The following is a 21,027-nucleotide window of genomic DNA, read 5'->3' on the forward strand; positions in this document are numbered from 1 at the left end:
ATCACAGGGCTCTGTGAAGCCTTGAAGAATTGTTATGATTTAAATCTTGGGGGTCCATGACCATGGTCTGTGGCCACAAAAGGTACTTAAAGGGAGCCCATGGTGAATAAAAGGTTAAGAACCACTGTATTAGACCATTATCTGGGTGATTTGTTTGGGCACAGCATGTTGTTTTTATGTTTTGTTTACCAAGGTTAAAGTCCTATATTTCATATGAGCCCAGTCTTTGGGTTATTGTTGAGTAGAAGATAGTACAAGAATTAAACAACTTTAGAAATATTTCTTTTGTAGTGCTTAGATGCATAAGTAGGAAAAATATAGCAGCAAGTAGATTTTTCTCAATATCAGTATTTGCTAATTCTTCCAATTTGCTCAACTCCGTCTCATGTTCCTCTGCTCTGCATCTCCCATTTGACAAGTTAATTTCACTATGGAAACATAATCCACTTTTAGTTCTTTGGATCAACTAGTCTTTTCACAGACGTACATGCATTTCACAAACACCTGGCTAATGATCTATGCCCTGACAGAACATGTAATTTCATCATGAGGAAATTCTTTCTGCAACTAAACTTTATTGGTCTGCTTGAACAACAACTTGTGTTTTTTTAAAAAAAATAAAACACCTCTTCCTATCATTCTGTAAGCTCTGCCTTCATCTTCTTCCACTATGCTAGGAGAAAATTTAGGACTTGTACTGAGGACTGCTCCTTCCCTCTCAATCCATTGATCTGCTGTGCAGACTCTGTCGAAATGAATGGGAGTTCCAGATCCCTGTATTTTATCTTATAGACCAAAGGAGGTCACCTCAGGGCTATTTAGGCTTCCTAAAGCATATCTTAAACTAAGCAGGATTAAAGCCTGACTGCCCCAAAACAACTTGTCAGACAGTGTAGACAGATGCCAAAGTATATTCTGAGTATAGGAAGCTCTATAAATCCTTTGTCTCTCTCTCTGGGTCATTGAATAAATCTCTGGGAAACACTTCTCAGTGCTTGGAAAGATACTGTTAAGTCATGAAGAGCACTAGAAGGGAGCCAATTCCATATAAGGAACTTAGCATTATTTATTTATTTATTTATTTATTTATTTATTTATTTATTTCTCAAGGCGATGAATATATGCAACATATCATGCAGAAAGGCTGCCTAGGTTAATTTAGCAGATCTCCAAGAACTGCAATAACAGTAACAATAACAATAACAGAAGGATAAAATGAGCTCAGGTCAGTGTGTTGGGCTGCAACTACTGAAACTACTACATCACTGAGGGATTCTTGGTGCTCTTTGAGCTTGGTGGCTTTCTTACAAACACTTCATTTACCAAAGTAGGTAACATCATCAGTAGTACCTAGTTTGGTAAGGAAATATCTTCAAGAAAATCACCAAGCTCAGAGAGCAACAAGGAAAACAAGGTTCAACCCTGAGCTACAAATATTCTATCTTATTGGTACTACATTAATGTTTCTAAATTGGCAACTTTAAGAAGCATGGACTTCAACTCATAGAATTACCACTCACATCTGCTTACATTTAAAGTCGACCACTATGCTTTGTTTTACATGGGACTTATTTTGAATTATGTTTGGAAATTCCAGAAGGCGTAAATCCAGAGTGACCTGGTGACCTCCAATTTGTTTTTGGATAAATCAATTGTCCCTCAATCAAGGCACAAATGACCAGGTTCCATTATCCTACTTCAGACACATTATGTGAAGACTTAGCTCTCTGATGTTGGGCAAAGTGAAAGGAATGAAAGAGGGCAACCAATAGAAAGTGGATATACTCAGTTATACTGCTGGTGGGTGCACTCTACTGAAAGACCTGAAAGATCCGGTTAGGGACAGATCTCCAAGGAGAAAATAATCTGCACTGACTTGATGCCAATCAATCAATTAATCAATGAAATGTCCCGATCAGGAACCTGATTGGAATAACTATTTCTTCTCATGTTAATCAATTGACAGTTCAACTTCAACAGTTGCTCTTTATGTTCTATCAAGTTTTGTTGATATGCTTGACAGCTACAGAAGATGGACTTCTAAGAATCATATCCAAACAATGGGTATGTCTTCTTCAAAGAACCTTAAGCCAACTCTCTGTTTTGGAAAGCAGAAAGTAATATATAATCTGTACCTTTGATCTACCTAACTTTCAGCTCTTGTGACACAATTTTTCCAAACGTGACTATTAATTTACATTCTTCTTGGCTGCTGTTTTAGTGATCTATTGTCCTTTTAATTGCTTTTGTTTTGTTTTTAAGTTTATCTTGAGGCCTATAGGGGGAGTTATATTTCCTTACATAGGAAATACTTTTTAAAATTAGATATACCTCCATCATCAGGCCCTTACCACAGCACAAAGCACATTAATTTCTGAATAAGGGAGAATGTGTACTACCATCTGCCTTAATGTGACAATTTTAGATTCTGAGCGTTCATGAAGGCAATAAAAAATATATTCTAAAAATAAACTATGTGGAGATTATTTTTTTTAAAAGGATACGCCGGCGTCAGCATAATTGTTATGCAATGTCTCATAAATTTCTGCTAACTGAAGCACAATTTTATTTTAAGAAAATAAAGCTTTATTTATTTCCACTCATACATGAAATGGGTTTAGACTGAAGAATGCTAAAGAATATTGTTTATCTTCAGAGTGGATCACTTGTATTTACTGCAGGAGTCTCCAAAGAAAAAGACAAACCAAGACTTTGGTTTTATTATTGGGTCTAAACACTCACATTAAAAATATGAAAAGAAATCAATGCAAATGGTATGCCAAGAACTTTTATAAGACCCATTCAAATAAATGACTGAAGTCACATTCACAATCAGTTTTAAGCAGAATTAGGCTTTTAAAAAATCAAACTCAGAATTGTGAATGATGAAATAAGCAGAGCTAGGGCAAGTTTAGGAAGCATTTTGCCTTCTCTTCAAAATATGTGTTAAAGCAGCTAAGAACTTTAAAATTCATAATTATTGAAAAGTCCTGGAATAATTATTATTCTATAATAAAAGTGAAGCTCACCTGAGAATTGGCAATTCTGCTCTGTCTTTGCATTGGAGACAACCAAATGATCTCAACCATAATGTCCAGGAAAGATACAAAAAATGTTACCCATCCAAGCAATACACTTAAATCTAGACAAAACCTTGGTGGCTGGACTTAACATTTTTAAAGATTACTGGGCTATACTAGTTGCATGTTTTCCTAGTTTTCCTTATTTTAAAAAACCTCCTTATTTGAAGGTTTACATTAGCACTTCCATATGTATTTCAACAAATGTAGAGAAACGTGCCCCAGTTTTAGCCACTGCAGAACGAACTTTCTGCAAAAAAGAAAATTGAGGCCACACAGGTTGCCCAGCCCTGTTTTAAATTGCATTGAAATCAAACTACTATTTCTGATATTGTAAACATATTAATTAAAATACTGCTAGTGGGTCACAAAGACACATCTTAGTGTCTCTCCTCAGTTCTTACTGTTTAACAGCAACAAAACAAAGTGCCCTAGCAAACCGATTTTGAAAACCACTTCCTGACAGAGATTGTTGTCCAATTTCCACTTGATCACATCCAAGAGGAAATAATGTCTCTGGTTTCTTTCCAATATTAATGCAGTCTTAATCTTTCTGTAACTCAACTTCATTATTCCCAGTTTTGCATTCTGGAATTATAGATAATCCTTCATCCTTTTCTACAGTATGATTCTCTTTCAAATACTGAATGTTCTCTTACTTTATCTCTACCACAATCATCTGCCTTTTATTTTCTCTTTTTAGAGCTTTCTGCTTCCTTAAATTCTTTTCAGCTTAGTTTCTTGCCCTTCAGTCTTCTGCATTGCCCTTTTATGAAAAAAATTTTTCTTAAAGTATGGTACCCAGAAGTGTACACAATAGTTGGGCTATGATCTGACCAATATGAAATAAAAGAGAACTATATCTCACCTGGCCACCATTTTATACCTGGAAATCTGACATTTTCAAGGGTAAATTCACCAATGCCATTTTTCCACCACAAGTAAAACATCCAAATGACTTGCAGCATTACAAATACACACAGAGAGATGATGGAACCATCAATAAATAAAGCTGAACATTTAGAGATGAAGATGGGAGATAGAATAGTAGCAAATATTCTAGATCAGTGTTTCTCGACCTTACCAATTTTAACATAACCCCCACCCAGGCTGAGAAATTTTGGGAGTTGAAATCTACATATCTTAAAATGCCCAAGGTTGAGAAACACTGTCTAGATGCTCCATACTGAATCAACAACTTCAGAGTTTTGGTAACTACTGGTAAGCCAGGGGTAAGGGAAATCTCAAACCAAGATTCTTGTCATCAGGATCCTGTACTTTTTCTTCCACTTGCCCAGGAGGTTGAATATAATTTAGCCTGCACTGTCACCCTGGTGTTGTACAAATTGGATGGCTTGGAATTCAAAGAGAGGTATTTCCACTGTATCTGGAAGTTGCCAAGTTGAGAAAGGTTGAGAAGCATCATTTTAGCTGTATTAAAAGCTTTCTAAAACCCCCAGACAGTAATCATTGAGAGAGACTGTGTCAACTTCGAAATGGATCAGGTCTGCCGCAACCATCTTTCCATTTCTCAGCTTGCCACACAGTCTCAGAACGCAGAGAGGTTCTGAGATGTCAGGCCAAACAACAACAACCACAACAACAGATCATTCCGTGGGAACCAAGGTCATCTCAACAGGTGCTGGCCATAGAGTAAGAGGAGTTGCCAGTGAGATGCCAGAACACCTAATTGGACAATGTGACCTGTGACATTAAGGGGAGGGATTGTTTATTCTTTGAAAAGGCGGGAAATAGTTAAGTCTGTTTTTGTTTTCATCTGTGCTGAAATGATGTACTCAATAAAACAGTTCTTTGAGAAAGTTTAAAGTCTCAGAGTGCTGAATTAGTTGGGTTCATTAGTCAGAACCTTGACACACTGTCCATTGATTAAGTTTAAAGGTGGACCTTAGTTTACTTCTTCTTGAAATTGAGTTTTGCAACTATCCTTGGTCCCTTTCAACAATCTTCCTTCAAAATCAAACTTAATCTCTTTTGGACTTTGTCCAGTCTTCATCAGTCTACTCTTCCTATATCTGACAATCAGCTTGACCACAAACCTGTTCTTTCCTAAAACCTGATCCTTTACTCCAACTTATTTCGCATACCACTTTCTCATCAAAAGCACCTGGATAGCTCAGCCTTCTTCCACTCTGACTGTGTAGCTGGATTGACCCATCTCCTATTTGACATTTAAGCAGGGATGGACTTCAAAAATTTCAGCAATGGGTTCTCTGCCCAGTTGCTGGGTGGGCGTGACTATGGTGGGCATGGCCTAGTTGGCCTCCTGCACCATGGGCAGAGGGGCATTTTCACCTTCCCCAGGCTCTGGAACAATGTTTCCTCAAATTTTTTTTCAGTATGGGCAGAAAACTATAGTATTTGAGTGGCACATTTTCATTCCTGAGCACCTGAATTTTTTTCACAGATGTCACCCAAGACAACAAGGAAATCAGTGTTATTTGAAACTCAAAGTTATGTTTATTCAAGGTACCCGCTTAATTAAAAGTGTTATATATCAGTATCACTTATAATACTGCAAGTTTGTTCAAAAGCAAACTCACTACAATTATCTTTTCAAATTCATTTTGGATTAAATAAAAAAGAGCTTTGAAATGAATATATAAATGGCACTTAATACCAGTAATATTAAAAAAGTAAATGTTTGAAATACTTCATTTTAATGAGTTCACATTCAGTTGCGAAAGTTTTGTATATACTGTATGCTTCTGTGAATGTATTATATGCAATTTGCTTTTTTAAATGAGTAAAATGATTAAAATCCCCATGCATAAAGTCTCATTCACATCAAACAGTTTTCTTCCATCATTAATTTGTAAACTCAAGGATTTATTGCCTGTATGTTCAACAATGCTTGCTGATTGTTTAAAAATTTGTGGCAATTTGTTCCTCTCTATACAGGTGGTTTCAGTAACCTACTACTACTGAACTCTAGGAAACAATTCTGCATATAACTAGTGATAGTAACTAGTGACCCAAAATTGCAAAACATTACATTTTATTATTTTTAATATGAAAAAATAATTTGACTCATAAAATCTTATTTTTTTCCATGAATGCTCACACAGAAGTTGCTTGCTATTGGAAAAAGTACATTCTAATAATGAATAGCTAAACAGAATAGGAAATTGCATTATCCAAAACTCTAAAAAATGAAGTGAAAAATATTTTAGCCACACTTTTTTCAAATCTTACTCCTCCTACAAACTCCATATTATTTGCAAATATAGACTGTTAAAATGGCTCTACCATACCAAATAAGAGGAAAAATATCTTCCTTTTGTTTATAAAGTAGTGATTTTAGTTTGCTCCAAATGATTTAACTATGGAATTCACTAATTTAAACCGACAGATAGGAATTTTAATTAGATTAAAAGCAAAAATATTCTCAATGATTTGAAAATCTCAATGAGTTATAAAATATAGGTACTCCTTCATTACAACAGTGTGGGACTGGAATTTTTATCACTCAGCAATGTGGTCACAAAGCATGATGTTACATGACCAGGCGAAGCCGCCGAGTCTGCGGGGCAAATGCCGCGCTGCTTCTCCTTGTGGTGCGGGCAGCCCTTGCTGCAGTGGCCGAAGAGCCCTTAGATTGATGGAGGTGCCGAAGGCTACTGCCTTTTGGCTGCTGGGCTGCCAGCCCCGATGCAGCCATTCGGGTGGCGCTCGTTGGCTCACCTTGACGGGATAATGCGCCACCGCTGAGAGGCCTCCCAGTCGGCACCATGTGTCGTCCCCCACAGCGTCAGTGGCCGCAGCCAGCAGCAGCAAAAGAGGCAGCAGCACTTCAGTGCCTCAGGAGGAGGCGGAGGGAGTCCGAGAGGAGGTGAGGATGGAGCGGAAGTGTCTGCTATCGCCAGGCGGCCCGTAGCAAAACATGCTGTTATCCATTTGCATGTGACGGTTTTGCATGACATGCTTGTTGCATCGCGTTGCATGCTTCCCTCCGCTCCGGCAGAGGGGTTGCTTTGCAACCCCGCCAGTAACTGGGCAATGTTCCCTCTAAGCTGCACCAAATACTCAGCCTTATGGACCCTCAGGGCTTTCAGACGGTGCTTGGCGTTGTGCCTGATACTCTCGTCCACAGTCCAGTAGAGACCTTGGTTGCTGCTTGGAACTCAGCAGCGACCGAGGCTCTTAACCAGATTGCGCCTTTACGGCCGATCTGAGGCAGTGGATCCAGGAGGGCTCCTTGGTTCATTGAGGATCTCCGGGAGATGAAACGCCGAAAAAGACGCCTAGAGTGCTGCTGGAGGACCAGTAAATTCGAGTCAGACCGAGCACTGTAAAAAGCCTGCATCAGAGCTTACCTTCTGGCAATTCGGACTTCTAAAAACACCTATATTGCCTCTCTGATTGCATCCGCTGAGTTGCGCCCAGCCGCCTTGTTCAGGATAACCCGCTCCCTCCTGAAAGGGAGGGATACGGGAAACCCTTTACGGGGTAGAGCTGAGGAATTTGTCCAATTTCTCGCGGATAAAGTTGCTCGGCTTCGGACAGACCTGGACTCCAATTCCGTAGAGCCAGCTGAGGTACCAGGGGGTGGGACTTGAGTGGCATCTATGGATTGATTTTTAACTTGTTACCCCTGAGGAAGTGGACAAGGCCATGGGAGCAGTGAGTGCCTCCACGTGTGCGCTGGACCCGTGCCCCTCCTGGCTGGTCGTGAATAGCAGGGAGGTGACACGGGGCTGGATCCAGGCAATAGTTACCGCCTCCCTCCGGGAGGGGTTCTTCCCCCCCCTTAAAGGCGGTGGTGGTAAGACCCCTCTTAAAGAAGCCGTCTTTGGATCCAGCCATTCTAAATAACTATCGTCCAGTCTCCAACCTCCCTTTTGTTGGGAAGGTTGTTGAGAAAGTGGTGGCCTCTCAGCTCCAGCAGTCCTTGGATGAGACTGATTATCTAGACTCCTTTCAGTCTGGATTCAGGCCTGGCTACAGCACGGAAACTGCTTTGGTCGCACTGACCAATGATCTCTGGAGAGCCAGGGATGGGGGTCATGCCTCCGTCCTAGTGCTCCTTGACCTCTCAGCGGCCTTCGATACCATTGACCATGGTATCCTTCTGTGACGGTTGCGAGAGGTGGGGGTGGGAGGCACCGTCCTTCGGTGGTTCTCCTCCTACCTCTTGGACAGGTCGCAGTCGGTGTTAGTTGGAGGGCAGAGGTCGACCCCTAGGCCCCTTAAGTATGGGGTGCTGCAGGGTTCGGTCCTGTCCCCCCTCCTGTTTAACATCTACATGAAGCCGCTGGATGAGATCATTCGGTGGCACGGGATAAAATATCACCAGTACGCGGAGGATACACAGCTGTATCTGTCCGCCCCGTGCCAACTCAGTGAAGCGGTTGATGTGATGTGTCAGTGCCTGGAGGCTGTTAGGGTCTGGATGGGGGTAAACAAGCTTGCACTCAATCCAGACAAGACCAAGTGGCTTGTGTTTTTCCCTCCCAACAATTGGCCATGTATTCCATCTCTCAGGCTGGGGGATGAAATTATACACCCCTCAGACAGGGTTCGCAATCTGGGAGTCCTCCTAGACCCACAGCTGACGTTAGAACATCATTTGTCGGCTGTGACCAGGGGGGCATTTGCCCAGGTTCACCTGGTGCACCAATTGCATCCCTACCTGAACCGGGAGGCTCTTGCAACAGTCACTCACGCCCTTGTGACCTCAAGACTGGACTACTGCAATGCGCTCTACATGGGGCAGCTCTTGAAGAGCATTCGGAGACTCCAGCTTGTCCAGAATGCAGCCGCGGGAGCAATTGTGGGTGCACCTTGGTACACCCACGTTACACCTATCCTCGGCGAGCTGCACTGGCTGCCTATTGGTCTCCGGATACACTTCAAGGTGCTAGTCATCACTTATAAAGCCCTTCATGGTATTGGACCTGGGTACTTGAGAGACCGCCTGCTGCCAATTATTTCCCAAAGACCTATCAGATCCCACAGACTAGGCCTCCTCCGAATTCCATCTACCAGCCAATGCCGATTGTCGACCACCCAGAGGAGGGCCTTCTCTGTGGCTGCTCTGGCCCTCTGGAACGATCTCCCCGTGGAGATTCGGACCCTCTCCACCCTTCAGGCTTTCCGCAAAGCCGTCAAAACCTGGCTGTTCCAACAGGCCTGGGGCTGATGAGTTCCCATCCCCACTCGAATTTGTGTGGCTGTTGACTGCTTTTAAATTGTTTCTGTTTTTTGTTTCTCTGTTTTTATTGTTTTTGTCTGTGTTATTCCCTTCCCCTTCGGTTTGTTAGCCGCCCTGAGTCCCTCCGGGAATAGGGCGGCATACAAGTACAATAAACCTTTAAACCTTTAACCTTTAAGTCCCAATAGTATAGTGTAAAATAGTTATTCCAGGAAGCTCGAGCCACCTCAACCCAGTCACTTTGCTGCCCTGCACTTCAAGAGTTAAGACTCCTACAGCAAAGGCCACATGCTCGGCAAGGTACGTATGGTAGGAAAGGTTTAGCTGGAGGGGGTTTCTATCGCAATTCCATGGCCACTCTGCAGTTCATGTCCTGCAAATACACGACACTGCGCGGCAGTTGGAAACCACATGCGCGGCTGCGCAGCCGCACAGCTTAGAGGGAACATTGCTCTGGAGGCTTTCTTCAAACCTCTGCAAGGATGAAAACTATTTCTCCCATGCTCTGGAAGCCGGAAACGGGCCTGTTTCTGGCCTTCCAGAACTTCCAGGAAGCCCATGTTTCCCCCTCCCTCCACACTTACCTCGCATCCAAAACGGGCCGCGTGGAGACTTCTGGAATGGGCAGGATGGGTGGGGTGGCCAGGGAGAGCCAGGGGTGGGATTTGGAAGTTCTCTGAACTGGACATAACATTAGCTATGGGTTTTCCTGAACCTGGGCTAACCCGTAGCAGCCCATCCCTGCATTTAAGGCTGCTAGAGAGAGGAGATATTTCTGATTTGTTTCAGTACTCACTGAAGCCATCAGCTGGTGGGAATGCATCAAGTCCCGGTTCGGCTGCTGAGCCAGGAGAAGGGGCATCACCATCAGGGGCTCCTTGCGAACTCAGTTCATTGGTTGGTGTCTCCTATATATATAAACATGGACAGAAATTAAAATTCCTTTCAAGTCCCCCTGGACTGCGGCAGAGTTCAATCAAATAAGTAAGAAAGGAAAATCATTTATCAGAATGCAAAGGTTTAGCAATCGACTGTTTAAATCGTGGGGTGGAAAGAGAGATAAGACTAGCAGGGTGTGAACTGGAAGAAACCCTGGGGTTTTCAGGGCCTTCAGCCATTGATGTAAACTACAAGAGAAAAAAGAGCCTTCGTATTGCATGTCATCATTATGCAAATATGCATGAATCCTTTCAGCTATTAGAATAGATCAAAGGCATCCAACTTCTGGAGAGAAAACCTATTATCCACAGATCATTGGCCGTTTCTATAAGAAGGCATGAAAGGACATCATGGCTGGGATTAAGCAAGACCCAAAAGGAAATATGTATTGTCTGCATTGGCAGAGAATTCAAAGCGTGGACAATTGGGTGGGGAGAAATCAACCCAGAGACCCAGTGGTGGGATTCAGCCACTTCGCACCACTTTGGGAGAACCGGTTGTTAACTTTCTGAGCAGTTTCCTAAACTGTTTGTTGGAAGAAATCATTAGGGCGCAGAACCGGTTGTTAAATTATTTGAATCCCACCACTGCAGAGATCAGAAGATAAGAGACAGATGAGACCCAGGATATATGAAAGAAGAGACAATGTCTCTAAATGGACTATTAAACTCCTTCTTCATGTTACTGTGAATCAACTTTCATCCTCTCCATCCTTCACCTCCTCATAACTCACCTGATCAAAGAGGTAGACGGTGACATCATCAAAGAAGGAGACCATCTTCCGCTTGCGGTCCAACTCAGCCGCTGCCTCTTCCGCTGAGCGGGGTGACTTGAGAAGACCACGCAAGTTGCGGGCATCATCGCTTTCACTCACCACAATGGGCACGCCCCTCCCTCCGCTTCCAGCCAAGCCTCCTTCCTCATCTTCTTCAGCATCCTCTTCCTCTTCCTCTTCTGCTCCTAGGGAAGCCTCTCTCCCACCCAGAGCTGGACCCTCCCCCAAAGCGGTTCCTTCCCAAAACGGTCCTTTCCTTGCTCCGCCAGGTGGGGGAAACGTCTGCAAAGCCAGTGGTGGCAGTGACAGAGACAAACGGGATACCTTGGCTGGAGGCAAAGGTTAGAAGTCAAAGGTGAGGATTGCCAGGAGAAAGGAAAGTGATGGAAGAGCCAATAGTCCAAGGTCAAGAAGGACAAATAAAATGGAAACCAGTCAAGAATAAAAGAGTTGGGATGAAAGAGAGAGATAGACAGAGAGAGAGAGAGAGAGGGAGAGAGGAGACACAGAGATAGAGGGAGAAAGGAAGGAAGAGAATGTATTATTTCACTAAAAGAACATTTTTTGTATTTTTTCCCCACATGTAACCTGATACGACCTGCCACATGTATCAATTCAAAATGAATGAATAGTTTACTCTAATTTGATTACTAAAATATCCTGGCCTGCAAATAATAGTATCTATGGAAAAGTTGACAGCAGAACACATTTGTGATAATTTCTGTAGCTAATTACCATTTTCCATCTAACACTATGGCTCAAACTATGTTGATCACGGTTGGATTAATAAAGCAGCTAAAAGAATCTAGACCCCCAAATTGTTTTTTTTTACTGCTTGTGACTGCCTATAAATCCACCCTCTTCAAAATTAGATATTTTTTTATTTAAAAAAATACATTTATTAGCAGAACATTCCTCCACACACACAAAAAAAGTTGTTTGCAAGGCTGTGGATTGTGTTTGTGAGTCTAAAGGGGAGCAAAGTTTTATAGCAAGAGGAGGAGGAGGAGGAGGAGGAGGAGGAGGAGGAGGAGGAGGAGGAGGAGGAGGAGGAGGAGGAGGAGGAGGAGGAGGAGAAGAAGAAGAAGAAGAAGAAGAAGAAGAAGAAGAAGAAGAAGAAGAAGAACAACAACAACAACAACAACAACAACAACTACTACTACTACTACTAGTAGTAGTAGTAGTACTAGTAAAATGAAACTGGACCATTGGATCAAATTGTAAGTCACCCAGAGTCATTTGGTTGGGTTAGGCAGCTATAAAAAATGAATAAATAAAGATAAAATAAAATAAAATATAAAATAAAATAAAATAATAATACATTTAAAAAAATAGAAATAACAAATCTTATTCGGTGTCCCCAGTTGGAGAAAGACTTTATTAACTGTTCCCTTCATTTAAGATTTTATTTTGAAGCTTAGGAGAGGACCTAATGGGACACTGATCCTACTCCAGAGGACCACTGCCAGGGACATCGATGGGAAGCAGTAATGTAAGACATAATGGGAGTTGCAATGGTGCCATCAAAGCTCTGCCCCTTTTAATATGAACTGCATATTAAAGTGTTGGGGATTTAATAGTGTGAATTAAACCATCCTCTTGAATTCTCCCTACCACTTTTTCCACCACAGCATGCTTGGTCTCTGCCACTTTCCCATTAAATCAGTGATTCTCAAACCTCTGTAATTTTAAGCCCTGTGGATGTTTTTCCATCCCATTTCTTACACGAACACCCTCTTCTTCCTGTTACTGTCACCCTGAATGGTAGATTGTAGAATTTTACCTTTGATATCTTCACTGGCTTGATTCACAGGGACCGCAAGCTCTTGCTCCTTTTTAAGCTGGTCATTTGCTACACAAGTGTTCTCCTGAGGATCTTGTGATTGTTCCACGTTGGCCATGGGTTCACTTTGGATCTCAGTATGGATAGCTTTCTCTCTTTCTTTCTTTCCTTCTTCTTTCCATTCAAGCTGCTTCTCTTCAGATTTTCCAGTTCCTTCCTTCTGCTGCTGCTTTTCTTCTTTCTCCTCCTCCTCTTCTTCTGCTTTATCTTCCACACTTTCTGACCACTGGAAATGCACTGTTTCCTCAAGGTGGCTTTTCCCCTCATTCTCTTCTTCCTCTCTTTCTTCTTTTTCTTCTCCTCCTCTTTCCTTCTCTTCCTCTTCCCCAGTTTGCTGTGTCTTTTCTGGCTCCAGGCTCCAAAGCTTGATAATGGCCTTATCTTTTAAGGAGGCAATTGGTGAAAAGCCCAATTTTGGCATCTTCTGGCTACAGAGTAGATTCCGTGTGACATTCTCCTGCAGTGTGACCAACAACTGTTCTTTGCACACCTGAACCACAAAGCCTCCCTCTACTATTGTCTTCTCTGGAGGCTTTTCTTCTTCAGTTCTGGTTACAACTGGTGCCTCAGAGGATTCGGTCTCCCCATCAGAGAAGTAAGCAGAATCACGGTGAGGGGTTGTAAGGCCCAAGCTCCGGCCTACTACCTCTTCTTCAAGTTCAGTCCCTTCCTCACTCACTGAGAGTGTAAGGTCGCTAGTGGACTGAGAGATGGGCGTTGCTGGCAGTTTGCCAGGGTCATCTTCTGCTTCTATTTCTTCCTCTTCTCCAGAAGGTGAGGGAGGGGATTCCTCTTTAAATATAAACTCAGGTGAAAAAGTGCTCTCTGTTTCATAACCACTGTCCCCAAATTTTTGTCCTGGGGAGGAGTAATGGGAGGCTGGGCTGCAGACATCTGAGGAACTGGTATTAGAAGGAATGTCCAAGGAATCTACCGAGTCTAGAGTTCCTCTTTGCCGATCAGGTGCTGCCGGGGAGAGGCTCAGGGTCACAGGGCCAGCTGAAAATCCATCAACAGCTTCTGGGAGGATTGCAATAGTCTCCTCGTCATTAGTCTCAGCTAGAGTAGATAATGGTGGTATCTCTACAGGTACAATCACATTGCAGCACCCGGATGACATAGTTGGAAAGGGCGACCCAGGTGGACGGATATTTCCCCCACTTCTCTGCTTTGGGTAATCTTGAAGTTCATAGGTCTTCACAGCTGTGCCCATAAGTGGGTCATAAAATTCACTGTGCTCCCCAGTATCTCCATCACAGTCTTTAGGGGGTACTATAGAACAGTCAGATAGGGAGCCCCGCTCCACTTTGAGTGAGGAGTCATCCTCAGTGCCATAGCTATCCCGGTGAGGGCGCCTCAAAGGTGGGCCATGGTTGCTCCAACTGCTTACCACATCCCCTCGAGGGATGGCACATGTGCAACGGGCCCGAGTGCACAGGGGACAGGGCAGAAGTTTGCGCCGCCCTCCTCCAATGCTGCTTCCACCATCATCAGTGCTACTGCCAGAACTGTGGTCCTCCATCAGAGAAGGTTCCTGCTCCCAGGAAGGTGACCCCTGGAACTCTGAGGGGTCCCCAGCAAGCGTCTCCCCTGCTCCTCGTTCTTCCATCATTTCAGCATCCCAGCTACGCTGCTGATCCTCCAATTCACGATACACGGTAAGCAAGGATTCTGCAAGGAACGCTTCACTTTCTGTGGTTGGTGTCTCTGTCAGTGACGTCTCTTGGATTTCGCCATCGACACGGAAAGGGTTGCTTTCACCGCTGCCCCCAGTCAAGAAAGGGTTAGTATTGGACTGCTCAGGCGGACGAAGAGGGGCATTGTGGCAATCCCAATCAGAAGGGAAGAGGGGCTGTGATGCCGAACCAGGGCTGGGGGCACAGACTGGCCCTTCGCCACTACCGTGGTCCTCCAGGCGAATGTAATATTCACTGCTGACAGAAGGGCTGCGGGCGCTGATTACAGGCACAATGCTGGGCGTCTCCAGACTGTGCCCACGGTGCACTGCCTGTTCATAGAAAGAGTTGCTGCCAGGCACAGCTAGCCCACCGTTACTGGAGGGGTATTCGGGTGGTGCTGAGGCAGGGCCCTTCCATCGCCCCAGCCGGGCCTTCTCCCACATATACTCAAAGTTCAGCCCTCCACTGCTTTCAGTCACGGTCAGGATGTCATCCATGTCTCCACCATGGAATCCATCCAGGAGTGGGTAGGCTGAGATCTCTTCTGATGGGCAGTGATGACGTGCTGAAGAAGAGGAGGCCGGCGGTGGGGAAGAGGAACGCATGGGTTTCAGGGCACTCCAACGCCACTCAAAACTCTCCTCTGCCTGAGCATTGGAGCGCTCATTCAACAGGTAGCTCACCTGCAAGTGTAGCTCTTCCATAGTTGGGCGATGAAAAGCTGGTAGCCAGCATGATTGCATCACCTCATACCTGCAGTGGGGCAGGGTTGGAGGGAGGATAGAGGAACAGTCGGAAAAACAGGCAGAAATAGGGTGGAAAAAACACAGTTGTGGGAAGATAGCCTGAAAGGACAGCTAAGGGTGGGCAGCAGGGATTGGGAACATTTAAAACGAAGCAAAAAAAGTGTTGCAAAAGAAAAGTTGGAAAAAGAGGAAGAATTAGACACCCTACAGAGTAGCAAAAGGAAAAGCGAAGGTAGAAACAGATATGCAAAATTAGAAAGAGCTTGACTATTACAGCAATAGAAAGTAGGGAGGAAGAGTCAACCAGTAAAAAGTGAAGCAGAGCATATAAAAATACCATTCTGAAGTCATTCAGGAGTACAAGAAGATGGGAAAAACAGTCCAAGAATGAAAGGAGAATGGCTGTGACATCAGGAGAGTAAAATGGGTGAGGCATAGAACAGCTGGAAATGTAGATCATTTATATGTCTTGGAGAATTGTTCTAACATAGGAGAGCTACTATACAGTATATGGTATTAAATCATTGGCCTATCTAATCCTATTAAGAGGAGCATGCCCCAACCTAAAGATAGAGCAAATGGGGATCCGGTGGAAATGCAGAAATCAATAGCAAACCTTGGGGGGGGGGGAGAAGGAGCAAGAAGATCAGAGTGAAGTAAGCATCATTGCTGCATCTCAGTACATTCTATGGGCAACCCTAGTCCTTTGCCAATCCACAGAAACTTTCACCTGCAGACAACACTAATTATTATGGTGGATTCCCACACCAGGTACGTTGTTGGACTACTTCTTCAAGTTCCCTTTCCCCTCTTACACTCAATGTTTCTAGAATTCAAACTGGTATCTATAGAAATGTGGTCCATCTCCCCTAAATCACAAGAAGATGAATTTTGTAATTCAATGTTTTTAGGTGTTACACATGGATTGCATTCACACAATGCACTACTTATTTACTGAATCATTTTTTCTGGATTGACCCCATCCCTCCATCCCTCCATCCATCCACTCACCCACCCATCTATCATCTATCATCTATCTATCTATCTATCTATCTATCTATCTATCTATCTATCTATCTATCTATCTATCTATCTATCATCTATCAGATTTAGGCACTACCCAGCTCACTATCTAAGGGATTCTTGGCAGCTGACAGATAAAAATCATAAAACTATGATATATGATGATATGTTCTGTTATAAAAAGTTAACAATGAAAATAGAATTAAAATGGGATGAGAAACAATTAAAAGCAAGAGATAAGTTAAAAGGCAGAAGGGGTGCCCTTGAGGCACCAACCATCACCAAGGTTGCAAGTATGCTCTTGAATGTGTCAGATGCAAAGGACTGGAAATGTTCCAAGGATGTGTCAATGATCACCAATTTCAAAAAATTCACCAGACCGGAAATGGCAGAAATATTGACTTCAAATATTTCTTCCTCCAGTGGACTCTAAGCTGGAATGTCTTTTAACCCATCCCCACTCCAGTTGAGGCCTCCTTTCCTTCAGCTGTTGCTTCCATCATACCATGTGAGTTGGCAGTGCCAGGTCTTCATACTCTTTTGAAATGCCAGAAAAAATGGAGACCAGCCTCACTTTTGGAAAGAGAATATTCCATAGGGCAAGGGTAACAGCAGAAAGTCTTTCTTCCTAAACCATAACATAACCTCCATGCCTGACTGGATGGGACAGACAACGTGAGTGGGACAAAATGGTTCCTCAGGCAACCTGGTCCCATGCTATGAAGGGCTTTAAAAGTGATAACCAACACCTTGACTTGGACTCGGAAGTAAACTGGCACCCAATACAGCTCACACAGCAGAGGTGTGACAATCACAGTCCTTGGGACACCCAGAATTGCCCTTGCAGCTGTATTCTGCACCAGATACTCTTCAAGGGTAGCCTTATATGGAGTGCCCTAAATCATAAATCTATTGAAAAGACACTGAATCATAAACCATCTAAATGGGCAGCGTTCACATAACGTGTTAAGCTCTTAAAATAAAAAGAACCTGGACAAGGTTATTTGTAATGAAGCTTAGTGTGTGGCACAAACATTGTTCTATTTTTTATTGACCTAGTTAAACCTGTTGTGAAGTCTCACAGCATCTCTTCAGGGTTTCTGACAGGAGTCCTCCTTACAGATGGCAGAGCCTAAACTTCCTAATGGAAAGCAAAGGCTCAATTTCTCATCTAGAAGGATTTCTTTTAGGGTAGCAGCACCAGCAGTGCCCACAGCAAACTCTGAGGACCCAAATGACACCACCAGGCAAACACGGCCCTTACAGCGACATTTGATGCCAGGATGTAAAATGACAGCGTGTGTATAATTATGTCATTAGGCCTGTCCTCTGGCCCTCACTAGAAAAACACATAAGCATAGAACATATTCCATAGCAATCTTAAAGGTGGAGATCAAATTGATCCTTTGAGAGAAGATGGTCCATAAAAAGGTGCAATCCACTGGGTTTGAAAATTAGTTTTACTTTTGGGATTACCTGAGCCAAGGTGGCACAGTGGTTAGAGTGCAGCACTGCAGGCTACTTCAGCTGACTGCAGTTCTGCAGTTCGGCTGTTCAAATCTCACCAGCTCAAGGTTGACTCAGCCTTCCATCCTTCCGAGGTGGGTAAAATGAGGACCCAGATTGTTGGGGGCAATATGCTGACTCTGTAAACTGCTTAGAGAGGGCTGAAAGCCCTATGAAGCGGTATATAAGTCTAACTGCTATTGCTATTGCTATTACCTGTTGACTGCTTTTTTATAGCAATAGCAATAGCAGTTAGACTTATATACCGCTTCATAGGGCTTTCAGCCCTCTCTAAGCGGTTTACAGAGTCAGCATTATTGCCCCCAACAATCCGGGTCCTCATTTTACCCACCTCGGAAGGATGGAAGGCTGAGTCAACCCTGAGCCGGTGAGATTTGAACAGCCGAACTTCAGAACTGCAGTCAGCTGAAGTAGCCTGCAGTGCTGCATTTAACCACTGCGCCACCTCGGCTCTTTATATAGCAAACAGATGCTAGGTCAACTGAATTGATAGATAAATAGACGTACACATCAGAGAATCCTTCTATGTAACATAGTATTTTTATTTTATGTAGATTGGAAAGTTTATAATTATTTATTGACCTGTATTATAAGAGAAGGAGAATGCATCTGATATTTTTGATAAATTTTTCAGCATTCAACCAGGATGGACTTTTTACATTTAACGTCATTATAGATTATATACTTATCATTAGTTATATTTTTGTACACAGATTTTTTTATTATTAGCATTTGATGGTTGTTAGGTTTCTTCCCCCCCCCCTTTGTTTTGTATTTTAACTTTGGAAATAAAATGAAATATTTGTAAAAACAAAACAAAACAGGTGCACTCTACCAATGGAAAGGGAGAATAAATAGAGTTCCACTTTAAAACAGAAAGGATTTAAAATAGAAAGGGAAAAGGCTACAAAATTACTTAGTTCTTTTTATGTCAAGCATCACACTTTTATTTAATTTGTATAATTTACATCCCAGGATTTTTCATCCAGGAATTCGAGGTACGATGTACATCACACCCCATCCTCCATTTTTCCCCACAACAACATTGTGAGATAGATTATGTTGATTGAAAGTGATTGATGCAAAGTCATCCAAGGACTTTGTATGGCCTTGAACCCAGTCCAATTGTAGTCCAATCTGCAATTGCATAGACCACACTACTTCCCCTGTCCTGTTGCTTTTTACCCATTTAAAATTTTAATTTTAAAATGAAGGGCATGCCTTAAAATTGCATTGACCTTCAGCTATGACTATCCCTCTGGCTGAATAAAGATTTTTTAATAATGTTTTGGAATGTTTGACCCCACCCCCCAGTGTATATGGTGGTTTTATAATGAACAATCTTGTCTTTAATATGTAATTATTATGTGTTTTTATATCAAGTCAAATTTCAAATTTAGGAGTTACATGGTACTCAGATATGGTTGATTACAATAGTCTATAAATCCTGTAAATTTAGATACCAGATTCTGATTAGGGGGTTCTTCACAAACACTGCATGTTTGCATGCCATCTGTATCAAAATAGGTCTCTGTGCCACAAAAAAAGATTGATTTGTTTCTGGGTTAAAAAAAAAATTTGCAACAGAAAGAATGACTTTTTAAAAAATTCTCCTTTTATACTGTTTTACTGCATTCTTCCTTTCCTATTTTTTTTATAGGATTGCACAATATGTTATGATGAGATATTAAAAATGATAATATTACTACTAGAAAAATATTTAAAATACCGGAAAGGAACTCCTCAGCCCAGATAAACATCTTAGACAATTACTGACTGAAATAGAAATTGACTACTCTGATTAAAGAAAAGAACATAAATACTTTTATTTCCGCTTGGAGACCTCTCCTGAACTTCGTACTTGGTGGAAAATAATAAAACTTTGATTTTGGGTTTTACTGAGTAGACTGATAGAACTTTACAAAAATGGCTTGTACATATCATTAAGAAAAAGCAAAAAATTGTGACTTGATGTTAATGCCTTATGTTGCTGCAACAGAGAGTTGGATGTCAATGCTCCTTTTTCTTTTCTTATCATCTTTTACCGCCTCTCTTCCCCCTTTTCCTACCCACTGCTTTTCTATTTACTTTGTATTTTACAATATTTTATAACTCAATAAAATATTAAACTGGAAAGCATCTTAGGCAATTACTGACAGAAATAGAAAGCTGCAGACATTCAATTAGCTCAGAGGCCCCCAACCTTTTGGGCACCTGGGACTGGTTCCACTGGTTCCAAGGTTTTTCTATGAATAGGAGGGGGGGGATTGTGTACTGCCTGCATGCCGTGGATGGGATTTCACTTGTTTGTGTGGCCCAATTTGCATGACAGGCCATAACCTGGTGCCGGTCCACAGACCTGGGGTTGGGGACCCCTGAATTAGCTAGCACGAGCCAGAAAGGACAGGGAAGGGGAAAAAATGGAAAGAGAGGTCATAGCTGAAGAAAGTCTGGCCAGACTGACAGTGCAGAGAGAGAAATGGGTGGATAGAGGAAGAGTCAGAGGAATACAGAGAAGGGAGAATGGAAGAACATTAGGAGAAATAAGAATGCTAAGGCGAGCATCATAAAGTTTAGGGATAACATCCCAGATCACAAACTGTCCATGAAACCTCAATAGAGTCTGTCAAGGATGAAGGGGATGGGGACATCTTCAAGGGGGAAGATGGGGTGGGGTGGGCACATGAAGCCATGTATGCCAAGGTGTCTTGATACAAATGATGCAAATTGTGTATACAGGTAGTCTTTGATGTCTATGGAAATTCTCAGTTATCTAGGTCATGGTTGTCCCAAAGGGGCTTTTTCGAAAGTCAACTGGACTTTGTCTTTCCTGGAAGACATTTTGCTTCTCATCCAAGAAGTTCTCAGTTCTTGGATGAGAAGCGAAACATCTTCAAGGAAAAACAAAGTCCAGTTGCCTTTTGAAAAAAAAACCCTTTGGGATATGTAATCCTTGAATTACAGCCATAATGGATCCTCTCCATTACAATCATAAGTCACGACAGTCGTAAAATGGCTCACCAAGTGACTGGCCCATTTTTATGGCCTTTTCTTCAGGCAGTCATTAAGTGATCCTGCAGTTGTTGAGCAAGTGCTGTGGTCATCAAGCAAACCTATTGATCTCTGTGGGGTGTTTTTGCTGGAAATTGGAAGTAAAAACCAATTTTTGGCAGAAACCACTGTATATCGTTGCCATTTTACTAAGGAATACTACAAACAGCTGTAAATATGGATGGTTGCTAA

At 42.6% G+C, this 21,027-nt stretch overlaps 1 protein-coding gene across 2 annotated transcripts in view; it reads right to left on the reverse strand.

Moving 5' to 3' along the window:
• LMTK3 (lemur tail kinase 3) overlaps positions 1-21,027 on the reverse strand; it is a 59,805-nt gene that overhangs the window by 19,883 nt on the left and 18,895 nt on the right. For both annotated transcript variants that reach the window (XR_015696485.1, XM_014052881.2), the window contains exons 11-13: positions 12,750-15,241; positions 10,925-11,295; positions 10,049-10,160 (exon numbers count right to left, since the gene is read on the reverse strand). Coding sequence is in view for 1 of the 2 variants with exons in the window: in XM_014052881.2 (XP_013908356.2) it covers positions 10,049-10,160; positions 10,925-11,295; positions 12,750-15,241 (2,975 nt within the window). In the remaining variant the exon portion in view is untranslated. The remainder of the gene's footprint in view (positions 1-10,048; positions 10,161-10,924; positions 11,296-12,749; positions 15,242-21,027) is intronic.

This window comes from Thamnophis sirtalis, unplaced genomic scaffold (assembly GCF_051295495.1).
Source record: "Thamnophis sirtalis isolate CommonGarterSnake01/CBP01778 unplaced genomic scaffold, rThaSir2_p1.2 scaffold_4, whole genome shotgun sequence".
NCBI classification, from domain to species: Eukaryota; Metazoa; Chordata; class Lepidosauria; order Squamata; family Natricidae; genus Thamnophis; species Thamnophis sirtalis.